Source organism: Triturus cristatus, chromosome 2_2 (genome assembly GCF_964204655.1).
Source record: "Triturus cristatus chromosome 2_2, aTriCri1.1, whole genome shotgun sequence".
NCBI lineage: Eukaryota > Metazoa > Chordata > Amphibia > Caudata > Salamandridae > Triturus > Triturus cristatus.
In genome coordinates, this window is record NC_140582.1 from 1,219,796,769 (window position 1) to 1,219,810,333 (window position 13,565).

At 48.7% G+C, this 13,565-nt stretch overlaps 1 protein-coding gene across 2 annotated transcripts in view; it reads left to right on the forward strand.

Annotated features, from left to right (window-relative positions):
- The window catches only part of LYRM2 (LYR motif containing 2), a 138,306-nt gene extending 136,336 nt beyond the window's left edge, over positions 1-1,970 (forward strand). For both annotated transcript variants that reach the window (XM_085642856.1, XM_085642855.1), the window contains exon 3: positions 1,106-1,970. In XM_085642856.1, coding sequence (XP_085498982.1) covers positions 1,106-1,186 — 81 coding nt within the window. In that variant the 3' untranslated portion in view covers positions 1,187-1,970. The remainder of the gene's footprint in view (positions 1-1,105) is intronic.
- The last annotated feature ends 11,595 nt before the right edge of the window (positions 1,971-13,565 follow it).

Here is a 13,565-nt window from a genome sequence, read left to right on the forward strand (position 1 = left end):
GTGGAAACACCCACCGCAACGCCCATGGGACGCCTCCCTGGTGCAGAGTAAGGCAATGCAGCGATTTGCCTTGCGTCGCCTTACTCCTGATTTATGAGGCCACTCAAAGCCATAGGGTGGCTTTGCGTGGCTTCATAAATGGAAATGAGCGCCCTGTGTCACGCAATACAATTTTACATCTAGCAAAAGTGATGTAGGCCTCTCATAAATAAGGCCCCCAGAGACTAGTTTAGCTTTTTGGGAAAGAGCAGAACATCTGCCCAAATGCATTTGGTGATGAAGCAGGTGGTTGTGACCCAGGACTTAAGGAAACTGTTCCTACAAATATGGATTGGGCTCCGAGCTTGTGGGAGCTGCGGGGGATGGAGACTCTTTGCATTGGGGGGTGGGGGAGAGTGAACCTTCTTAGCAGAATGGGACGGGTGGTGGATTATTAAGCCATGGACTAAAAGAGAGCTGATATGTACCGAGGTCCTCCAGATGCTGGAATAGTATCTCACGAAGCTTCCCATTGGTAGGGCCCCAGAGCAGCCATGGAGGACCAAACCATCTGTTGGGTCTCTGAATGGTCTGGGCGACTCCAATTGTTCCTCTTTGGTGTTTGATCCATCTGTATGAAAAATTTAATTTCAAAATATAAATATAAACCTAAAGAGAGAGAGAAGATGAGCTTTTGCTGTCCATGGTTATGAGGGGGCAGAGACTTTGTAGCTTGGGGAACTAGGTTTGAGTCCCGGCTCGGCTCAATAGCCTGTGATTCTGGACAAATCACTTAATCTACACGTGTCAATAAATGTTTGTAATGTAATCTGGTGCTCATTTAATACACTCTAATGCTCTCCTAAGTTGTTGCTGTGTAAAACTGTATTTAAAAAAGCATATGCCTCTGGGGCCGTTTCTGTTTGTTGCACCCTCAGCAGGTGTTGTGTTTTTCCACATCATTGCATTGGCTTCTCTTAGCTCAGAGATCCCACCTTGCTGCCTGTACCCACTGTGTGCTGGTTACAATTGGACCTTTCTTCCCTGGCTCATGTCTTTAACAGATTGAAGTGTTCTTCATAACCCTGTCACAGTGCACCCTTCTCACGATGCTCCTGTTTTCCAGGTGGTGATCCGAATGATGGTCACGCAAGGGACCATGCAGCTGCAAGAGCTGGAGAGATCCCTGCAGCTGGCCCAATCGTAGCCATGTGAGGATGGAGGAGAAATCTGGACCCCTCTGGGCCAATTGTTGATGAGGAGAGAGACCCGTGACTCTTCGGCTACAGCTACAGGATCTGTCCAAGGTGGAGAGAGACAATACTAGACACCGTGACGTGTGTCACAGGAAGCGTCTGTGTCCTTCCATACTAACCAAGGATGCACTGTGGACAGTTGTAAAGTTTTAAGTTTAAAAACATAATTTAAGTTTAATAAATTGATAACATTCTGCTCAACACATATTTAATTCTATTCTGTGAATCTTATAAAGTGCATGGCTACCCAAAGGCCTCCAAGCCCAGGAGGAAATATAAAACACACAGTTGTTAGTGTGGTCTTCGAAGATTTCTTTAATGAGATGTCATCAGGATCTCAGGGCACAGAGTCAGTGTGCCCTGTGTCCAGGAGCGCAGGGGCTTCGGATCTACTGTAAAATCACTCTCTACAGGCAATGGGACATTGTGGACTCAAAGTCTTGGAATCTTCCACCCAAAATATGTTTGAGCCTCCATCCATGAACATTATTGTTGTCTAAAAATCTATTTAGACTGCTCCAGCAAGGACATACTGCCATTTTTGTAGTTTTTGTAGTTTACCGGAGCCCAGATGTGCTCAAAAAGGCCTTATGACGCTGTACAGGTGGTGAAGCCACAACTGAGACTAACATGTAGTAAACATTATCTGGATAAAGAAGCCCTGTCAATCTGAGATGACAACGTGGCCAATTTGAAATTTACATTGTTGAAATAAATGTTCTTTTTTGCGCAGAAGCCTCTGGTGACGTTGATGCTCTTTCCTCTGAAATGGCTGCACCCAGAGTTCCACCTCTGGACATTTGCTCAACGCAGAATGAGAGTCCATGCCTTACTTCATCGTCAGTAAGCAAATAGGCCTTAGACAGGCAATACCACACTGTACTCTACCATAAGACATCATACCATGCCATACCGTACTGTACTGTACAATGGCAGACCATACCGTAATGTACAATGACCGATCATACCATACTGTACAATGGGTACAATGACAGGCCATGATGTACCGTACAATGACAGGCCATACGGTACTGTACAATGACAGGCCAAACCGTACCATACAATGACAGACCATACCATACTGTACAATGACAGGCCATACCATACAATGACAGGCCATACTGTACCATACAATGACAGGTCATACCATATCATACCGTACCATACAATGACAGGCCAAACCATACTGTACAATGGCAAGCCATGATATACAATACAATGACACGCCATACCATACGTACGACGACAGGCCATACAATACCATAACGTACCATACAATGACAGGCCATACCATAGCATACTGTACCATACAATGACAGGCCATACCATAGCATACAGTACCATACAATGACAGGTCCTAGCATACCATACAATGACAGGCCATACCATAGCATACCGTACCATTTAATGACAGGCCATACCATACCTTGCCATACAATGACAGGCCATACCATACCGCACCGTACCATACAAAGACAGTCCATACCATACCGTACAATGATAGGCCATACCATAGCATACCATATCATACAATGACAGGCCATACCGTACAATGACAGGCCATACCGTACCATACAATGACAGGCCATACCTTACCATACAATGACAGGTTATATCATAGCATACCGTACCATACAATGACAGTCCATACCATACCGTACAATGATAGGCCATACCATAGAATACCATATCAAACAATGACAGGCCATACCATACAATGACAAGCCGTAACATACAATACCATGCCATACAATGACAGGCCATACCTTACCATACCGTACAATGCCAGGCCATACCATACCATACAATGACAGGCCATACCATAGCATATCATACCGTACAATGACAGGCCATACCATAGCATACCGTACCATACAACAGGCCATACCATAGCATACTGTACCGTACAGTGACTGGCCATACCATTGATTATCGTACCGTACAATGACAGGCCATACTATACCAAACAATGAAAGGCCATACCACACCACACAATGACAGGCCATACCTTACCATACCATACAATGACAGGTTATACCATAGCATACCGTACCATACAATGACCGGTCATACCGTACTATACAATGACAAGCCATACCATAGCATATCGTACCATACAATGACAGGCCATACCATACCATACCGTACCATACAATGACAGGCCATAGCATATCGTACCGTACAATGACAGTCCATACCATAGCATACCATACCGTACAATGACAGACCATACCATACAATGACAGGCCATACCATACTGTACAATGACAGGCCATACCATACCATACAATGACAGGCCATAACATATCGCACAATGATAGGCCATACCATAGCATACCATACCATACCGTACAATGACAGGTCATACCATAGCATACCGTACCGTAAAATGACAGGCCATACCATAGCATACCGTGCCGTAAAATGATAGGCCATACCATACCATAGAATGACAGGCCATACCATACCATACAACGACAGGTCATACCATAGCATGCAACGACAGACCATACCATACGACAGGTCATACCATACCATATAAGTCAGGCCATACCATACAACGACAGACCATACCATATAATGACATACCATACCATACCATACCATACAACGACAGGCCATACCACACCACACCATACAACAACAGGTCATACCATACCATATGACAGGCCATATCATACCATACAACGACAGATCATTCCATACCGTACAACTACAGGTTATACCGTACAACGACAGGTCATACCATTCCATACAACAGGTCATGCCATACCATACAACAACAGGTCATACCTTACCATACAACGACAGGCCATACCATACGACGACGGGTCATACCATACCATACGATGACAGGTCATACCATATGACAGGTCTTACCATACCATACAATGACAGGTCATACCATACGACAGACCATACCATACAACGACAGGTCATACCATACTATACAATGATAGGCTATACCATACTTACAAAGACAGGTCGTATCAGATCATATCAATCATATCACTTGTAAAGCGCATTACTTACCTGTGAGGCTCTCAAGGCGCTGGGGGTGAGGGGGTGCTGCTACTGCTCGAAGAGCTAGGTCTTGAGTCTTCTGTAGGTCAGTAGGTCTTGGGTCTGCCATAGGTGGGTGGGGAGGGTTTTCCAGGTCTTGGCAGCGAGGTGGGAGAAAGACCTGCTACCGGCAGTCGTTCTTTTGATGCGGGGGACTGCGGCGAGGGCGAGGCCGGTGGAGCTGAGCTGGCGGGTGGGGGTGTGGAAGCTGAGTTGTCTGTTGAGGTATGCTGGTCCGGTGTTGTAGAGTGCTTTGTGTGCGTGGGTGAGGAGCTTGAAGGTTATCCTCTTGTTGACGGGGAGCCAGTGCAGGTCTCTCAGGTGGGGTGTGATGTGGCTGCGGCGGGGGGATGTCGAGGATCAGACGTGCAGAGGCGTTCTGGATGCGTTGCAGCCGTCTCAGGAGTTTGGCCGAAGTTCCTACGTAGAAGGCGTTTCCGTAGTCCAACCTGCTGCTGACGAGGGCCTGGGTGACCGTTCTTCTCGTTTCGGTGGGGATCCACTTGTAGATCCTGCGGAGCATGCGGAAGGTGTTGAAGCAGGAGGAGGAGACGGCGTTGACCTGCTTAGTCATGGAGAGGGTGGAGTCGAGGATGACCCCAAGGTTGCGTGCGTGGTCGGTGGGTGTTGGAGCTGTTCCCAGTGTGGTCAACCACCAGGAGTCGTACCAGGCCGAAGGGGTGGAACCGAGGATGAGGACCTCCGTCATGTCCGAGTTCAGCTTCAGTCTGCTGTTCCTCATCCATTTTTGGCGACTATCCAACCAAGTCACTCTCACTTCCTTTTACCTCTACACACCCCTGAGCTTACATGTCACCCTCACCACCCTTTACCTCTACCCACCCCATAGCACTTAAGTTACCTTCACCTTCCTTTACCTCTATGAATCCCTGAGCCCTCAAGTCACCCTCGCCTCAATTTACCTCTACCCACCTCATAGCCCTCGTGTCATCCTCAGCACCCTTTACCTCTACCCACCCCAGAGCCCTTAAGTCACCCTCACCTTCCTTTACTAATACCCACCGACCCCTAAAGTCACGCTCACCTACCTTTACCTAACCCGAATCCTCAAGTCACCCTTACCTCACTTTACCTCTAACCACTGCGAACCCTCAAGTCACCCTCTCCTCACCCTCACCTCCCTTTACCTGTACTTATCTTGAACCCTCTACCCACCTCTTACCCCTCAAGTCTTCCTCACCTCCCTTTACCTCTGCTCCCCCTGAGCCCTCAAGTCACCCTCACTTCCCTTTATATGCACCAGAGCCCTCAAGTCACCCTCACTTCCCTTTATATCTACCGACCTGAGCCCTGAAGTCATCCTCACCTCCCTTTACCTCTAGCTCCCCCCAAACCCTCAAGTCACCAGTAGAGCACTACAGTACCTCGATGATGTTCCCATCTCTCCATACCTCTACACCGGCGGGCAGCCACATCTCTACATGTGCCCTTACACTCTCCTGGTTGTTTGCAACCAAATCTTCTGCCTCTGTGGAGACTCTGGGCCTCTTTTTCAAGCCCATTGCATGAACAGTGCATAACTTATTGGACACATCGGCAGCACAATGGGCTTACCCATATTTACAAGGCCACATACTGTCACACTGCATGACTTTTCATCGCCTTGTAAACATGGGTCCCGTTCACGCATTACTCTGAAAGTGGAGTTCCACAGGTGTTGCTGTGGATGTTCTCACGCAGCACCCATGGAATCTGAAGCATTCCCAGGTTTAGAACATTTTGTAAAACTGGGAATGCATCAAAATCCTACACCTCCCCACATGCTGAGAAAGAGGAAAATGTCATCAATTATTTTGTGCAAGAAGGTTTCCCTTCCTGCACAAAAACATTAATGCTCACCAAGCAGGCCCCCTTGCAACTTGATGCATGGGTGTCCGCGCTGGCGCACTGCTGCAGGGGAGAAGGACAGGAATGTGCTGTATCTTGTAGATATGACGCATTGCTGCCTTTTAAGTTTGACGCACGGCAGTGCAGCGTGAAGGTTTGCTGCGCTGCCATGCATCAAATTATAGTAAATGAGGCCCTTAGGCTGGAGGTGAGAGTTCAAGGGGACATGATCAGTCCCAGCGAGAACCTTGAATCACCAGGGAAGTGACTAACGAGATGGTCAATGGAGATGGATTAGAAAAGAAAAGTTCATACTTCTTGGATTGGGGTGGAAAATCCCCATTTACCAATCCTTCTGAGAACTAGACTGGGTTTAGACTGAATCAGGTGGGAAATGGGGAGCAGTAAGGCTCCGGTGACAACCTGTCCTAAGGCCCATGATGAGATTTAGACGGTACCCCGTTGTCCCCACCTTCCTGTCTCTATACTGTTTGACTCTTCCCCGATTTTCTCTTTCTATACCCTCTTCCTCTGCCACCGTGCAATGGCCCCAGCCTACAGTGTGCTGAGTGGCTGCACCAGTGGCTCACGGGTGGTGGGGCGAGATCACGGGGGGGGGCCCAGGTGCGCAATGCAAATTAAAAAAATAAACCCTTACCTTGCCACCGAGTCCCACTTCTCTGCTCCTGTTCTCTGCTCCTGGAACAGGAAGCACAGCCAGGCTCCCCTGACCAATCGCAATGCAGCGATGTGATTGGTCTGAGCACTGTGTTTCAGCGCTCAGCCAGGGCCTGGGGGACTGTAATGCAGCCTGCATGGAGAACAGGAAAAGTGTGCATGACTGTTTGGGTGGCCCAAAAGGGCCGGACAAACAGTCATGTGCACTTAGGAGGGGCAAACCACTCTTCCCCTGCACTGCTCCGTGAGCAGAGCAGCCCTGCACAACCGCCCGTCCGCCCGCAAAGAAACAGGGAAACCAGTACTGAGGGAAACATAAAATGATGATAACTCAGTTATCATTTTATGTTTCCTTTACTTTGCCATGCTTTGAAGCAGTGGGGTTGCCGCTCCTCCGTGCCATAGCGAGGAGCCGCTATTGGGCTGCATCCCGATATCCTCCCCTCTGCTCCTCTCTGGGGGTCTTGGAGTCCTGAGCTGTGAGGGGACGCCGCAGGTAGGCACTTCAGCTGCTCAATCCTCTCTTGCCAACCCCCTCCTCAGTACCCTACTGTAGAGGAATAGAGAGGTTAAGGGCAGACGAGAAGACCCTTTGGGTGGGATGGCGGGGTGGGGGGCACATGGGGGAAAGGAGGACGCTCACTTGAGAGAAGGAAAGAGAGCTACACATGCCCGACTCCTGGCCATGTGTAAAGAGTGAGAGGGTGAGAGGGAGAGAGACGGGGAGAGAGTGAGAGTCAGAGAGGGAGAACATCAGAAGGGGTATAGCAACCGGGTAAAGGCTGCGTAAATGATAAAGTGTGAAATTATAACGCCCTGGTTTCTAAGAGCTATGCCTCATACTGTTCTTAAACAAGGGCAGTGCTGTCTTTACGTATGGGCATTCTGGGCAGTTGCTGCAGGGGCCCCACGAAGACTAAACGTTAACTCTTATGTTCGAGGCATATGAGCTGCAGATTACACACTTGTGCATAGATCGCCATCTGGTGTTGGGCCCGGATGTTTGCAGTTGTTTTTCCTCTTGGAAAGTCTTTGGAAATCACGAGCTCGGTGACTCCTCCTTTGGATCGTATTGCGCATGGGCTTCGGCTCCATCCTCAGATTGGTTTTTTCCGCCATGGGGCTCGGATGTAATCTTCGCGCTCCGGTTCCGAACAGCTTCCAGTTCGACTATCGACGCGCAATCCTCACCCCAATTCGCGGTATTGTTTTCGATCGCGATCTCCCCACTCGACACGCCTCTCATCGGCAAGACCTTCGATTCCAGTCGTCGACGACTGCCTTCGGGCCTACCCAAGCTCCGGTCCTGGCTAATGGAAAGGACTCCCTTTAAAAAGTGCCCTCGATGTGGGTCCAAATTCCCCCACACCGATCTCCACGAAGTATGCAATCTCTGCCTCTCCCCTGAACACGAGGCTCGAGACTGTCCGGCGTGCAAGTCCTTCCGGTCCAAGAAAACTATTTGGGACCGAAGGGCCAGAAGAACCATGGCACACTCGTCGACGGCGATTCCGGACGACATCTTCGGGGAAGGCGTCGACGCTCCAGAACAACATCACACCGACGAGGGACTCGTCAGCGCCTCCGAAGCCGACGATTTGGATGTGGAGGACATCACTCCGGCACAGAGGGTCGTGAGTACTAATCTACCCCCCCACACACCCTCGTCGGCACCGAAAAAGGCTTCGGTCACTCCTTCGCCTCTGGGCCTAAGCAAGACCAAAGACACTGCTTCCCACACCGCACCTTCGGGACCGGTAAAAAAGCCAATTAAGCCTTCCGGCAGCTCGGGCTCGAGCCAGCCCACCGTCGGTGCCGATAAACACTCTTCGGCACCGAAAAAGGCAAACGGCCTCCACTTCGACACCGAGCCCCGCACCGAAACACTCTGTCTCGAAACCCAGCTCCAGCTCCTCGGTACCAACACCATCTTCGGGACCGACAAAAGTATACAAGGACACCGGCACCGACACTTCGAAGCCGAAATCCATCTTGGCGCCTACCAAACAATCGGACCTTTCCAAGCATGGTTCCAAACAACGAACCAGCACAGATAAAGCCAAGAAACCAACGGCCCGACGCCTTCGGCGCCGACGGACCAACCAACCTCACTAGAACTCTTTACACTGGATCCCTTACAAAAAACACTAACCAAGGATCCCAAGACTGGACATTTAATGCTCTCTATCAAAAAGAGACAACTGGAGAAACCTGCTCCGCCTCCACCTCCAAAAAGGAAGGACTCTGCTACCTCCCCTTTCAGAATACCTTCCCCACCTCCACCGCCCCCTCCACCTTCCCCTCCTCCACCCCCACCTCATCATTCCCCAACGCCATCTCCGGATGATGATCAGGGGGATCCATATGATGACATAGGAGAAGTACCCCAGGACGTATCTACAGGGGACCCCACTCCCACAGGATCCCCAGACCCATGGGACGATTATAATATCCCTGACATCCCTAACGTCCCACAGGATGATCTTTACCCTTCCAGACCTTCCCCACCAGAAGACTCATTGGGGTTCAACCATCTACTACAAAGGGCGGCACACTATCACGGGGTAGATCTACATACCGACCCCGTCGAGGAGGATTTCCTCCTCGATACGTTTGACATCACACATAGGACCACCTCCATATTCCCTATGCTCAAAGGCGTTCTAAAACATGCGCCGGAGGTCTTTAAAGACCCAGTCAGAGCCAGGGTCATTAACCTGCGTATTGAAAAGAAATATAAATCCGCCCCTACAGATCCCTCCTACATCAGAGCGCCACTAGATTCTCTGGTAGTGTCCACAGCACGTAAAAGGGCCAACTCCCAGGCGTCCGGCGAAGCACCACCACCTGACAAAGAGTCTAAACTCTTGGATGCATCAGTCAAGCGTACTGCATCCCAAGCTGCCAACATATGGCGTATCGCCAGTACACAAGCGCTACTAGCCAGGTATGACAGGGCCCATTATGACGAATTAGAAGCCATAATGCACCATCTCCCTGATAAATACAAACCTAGGGCCAACGAGCTAATTCAGGAGGGCAAAACCATTACTAATACCTCCATACGTTGTGCCCTAGATGCAGCAGACACAGCCTCCAGGGCCATCAATACTAGTATCCTCCTCCGTCGCCATGCCTGGCTAAGGATCTCAGGTTTTAAACCGGAGGTACAAACCTCCATCCTCAATCATCCCTTTGACCAGGAACATCTGTTTGGCCCGAAAGTGGATGAGGCCCTAGAAAATATGAAAAAGGACCACTTCTAGGAGAACAACACCGTCCCAACCCTGGTTCTCGGACCTACTTAAGTCACTCAAACAACACTGCAGAAGGGCAGAGAGGAGATGGAGGACCAATTATGACCCGCAACTTAAAGCCGAATACAAAACCTCTCTGGCCGTCTACAAAAAATCAATACTAGAAGAAAAAAATTATATTTTGTTCAAAAAATAGACGCGGCAAGGAACTCGAAAAAAGAATTATTTGCTACTGTTAAAAAGCTGACTAAAATTGACAGTGACAAACAGGTAACAGTTAGCTCTGATTTCTATGACACTCTGGGCCAATTTTTTGTAGATAAAGTGACCGCAGTGTACGAATCCTTCAAATCGTCCGATAAGGTCCCTCTCACACAGTTACACACAGTGCCCAAAGTCGCTGCACACCCACTAGAGCAGGTCCCATGTTTTCATTTTGTCTCACCTTCTGTGGAACAAATCCTTCAAACAATTAAGATGATTAAATCCGGGAGTCTAACGGACCCCTGCCCCCCGAAGGTTATGCATCTCTTTTCGGAGTTAGCGAGCGAACAACTATTCATTCTTTTCTCTCACATAGTACAATCCAGCCACTTCCCTGACACATGGAAAACCACTTCTGTATTGCCTCTTCTAAAAAAAACAAATCTGGATCCATAGATTCCTGCGAACTATAGACCCATTGCAAGAATTCCTTTTGCTGCTAAGGTGCTTGAGAAACTATTGAATAAACAACTGTCCTTGTACCTCTTGGACACTCACGCGCTAGACCACTCGCAATTTGGCTTCCGAGAAGGACATGGAACGGAAACAGCACTGATCTCGGCAGTCGAAGAACTAAGGATGATCCTAGACGCCGGAGGGAAGGCCGCCTTGATTCTATTGGATCTCTTGCCGGCCTTCGACACGGTGAATCATTTTACACTGCTCACGCGTCTAGAGGAAGCTGGAGTGGATTCACCAGCCCGATCTCTGCTTGCTTCCTATCTGTCCAACAGAACATTTATGGTAGAGCTTGGGGAAGCAAAATCACGACCTTTCAGCTCACCTTGTGGTGTGCCCCAGGGGTCTTCCCTAAGCCCCACTCTTTTTAATTTGTATGTTAAGCCCCTCGCCGCTATCATTAGGAACTGTGGTTTTACACCTGTCTCATATGCTGATGACACCCAAATAGTGGTGTCAATTGAAAATAATAATATCAGTGAAACAGCAGAAAAATTTCAAAATTGCATGAGTCAAGTCAACCAATGGATGCAGAACAATTGTCTAAAGCTAAACGGAGACAAAAGTGAAGTTATGCTGCTGGGCACCGATATTGATACCTGGTCTCCTGAATGGTGGCCGTCCAATCTAGGCCACTGCCCACAACCAGTAAATAAAGTGAAAAATTTGGGTTTTACTCTAGACAACAAATTAACGTTTGAAGCTCAGTCCAACAAATTGGCATCAACTATGTGGTACATTTTGAAAATGATTAGGAAGCTCCTGCCTTACATCCCATTTGATTCTCGTAAAACGGTGGTAACCGCTTTTGCCTTATCCAGGCTGGACTACGGAAATGCTCTGTATGCAGGAATGCAGGCTCAACATTTAGCCAAATTACAATGCCTGCAGAACGCAGCAGCAAGATTTATTCTTGATATTCCCAGGTCCGAGCCGATTACACATAAATTAAGATCCCTACACTGGCTTCCAATAGACAAAAGAATAAAGTTCAAATCTGCCTGCCTGGCCTTTAAGGCCCTACACGGGAGTGGACCTCAGTTTCTAAAAACTCATCTAAAATTATATGTGCCTTCCCGGAATCTTCGCTCTAGCTAAGCAAAACTAATCCAGATCCCAAGATTCAAACAGGTTAGGTGGGGAGGGAGAAGTTTTCTGTTGCACGTGGCAAGGACCTGGAATCTTCTCCCAACCTTAATCAAAAACACTCCCTCTATCCTGTCATTCAGGAAAGAGGTAAAAACCTGGATGTTTACTTCCATTTAGACCTAGCCAAGACACTCTCCGGTAGTTCTTGTTTTCTGTTACAGTGCCATGACGCCTATGGGCATGCATGCGCTCTATACATTTTTAATCAAATCAGACACGGCAAAATCTATGGGAGCCTTACAATCACACCCTCCCAAGCGCTCCTTTCGCCGCTCTTCCTTTCGGAGCACATCCAGAGGCTACTCCTCAGACACCGCTTCCACTTCATATAAATCCCCTACCCAGTCCACCTTTACAAGAGGTTACCAAAGAGGTGGCTACAGGGGCAACAATAACAAAAGCAGAGGCAAAACAAACACCGCCCGCTCTGCCACTGCACCTACCCAATGACTTCCCTCCACTCCCCCCAGACCATCCCACTCCGGTCGGGGGCAGACTCCAAAATTTCCTTCCTGTCTGGGCTACCATCACCTCAGACAAATGGGTAACACAAATAATTCGGTCAGGCTACTGCCTAGAACTAATATCTACCCCCAAAAAAATTCCACCCAGGCAACGCCCAATGTCACAAGAACATCTAATACTCCTAAAGCAGGAGGTAATCTCCCCCCTGCAGAAAAGGGCAATAGAACACGTTCCTACCAACCAACAAAATATGGGGGTCTATTCCCTATATTTTCTCATACCAAAAAGGGACGAGACTCTACGGCCCATCCTAGATCTCCGACCCCTAAACAGATACATACACTCAGACCATTTTCACATGGTAACGCTTCAGCAGGTACTTCTACTGCTTTCCCAAAACGATTTCCTGACCACTTTGGACCTAAAAGACGCTTATTTCCACATTCCAAAGCACAACGCTCACAGAAAGTACCTCAGATTTGTAGTGGACGGACAACACTACCAATTCAAAGTGCTCCCGTTCGGAGTCACAACAGCACCACGAGTATTCACCAAGTGCCTAGCAGTGGTGGCAGCACATTTGCGAAGACAACACATTCATGTCTTCCCATACCTAGACGACTGGCTGATAAAAGCCAGGTCATACAATCAGTGTGTACAACACACGTCCACAACTATCCAACTACTTCACCAACTGGGCTTCACGGTAAACCACGAAAAGTCCCATCTACAACCATCCCACATAAAACAATACCTCGGTGCCACCATAGACACCTCAAGAGCGCTAGCCTACCCCAATCCTGCCAGGATTGTAAGCATTCAGGCTCTACGCGCAAAATTCATGGTACAGCACTCCCTTCCAGCTCGAGTGTTTATGCAACTAATAGGGATGATGGCCTCTTGCATCTTCATAGTACCTCACGCAAGACTCCAGATGCGTCCTCTCCAAGAGTGCTTAGCGCGCCAATGGAACCAGGCCCAAGGTCAATTCAGATCTGGTGTTGGTAGACGATCGTACCCATCGCTCTCTGCACTGGTGGACCACCACAAACCTTTCCAAAGGTCGACCGTTCCTGGACCCGGTTCCCCAGATAGTACTAACAGACGCATCGCTCTCCGGCTGGGGAGCTCATCTATTACATCTCAC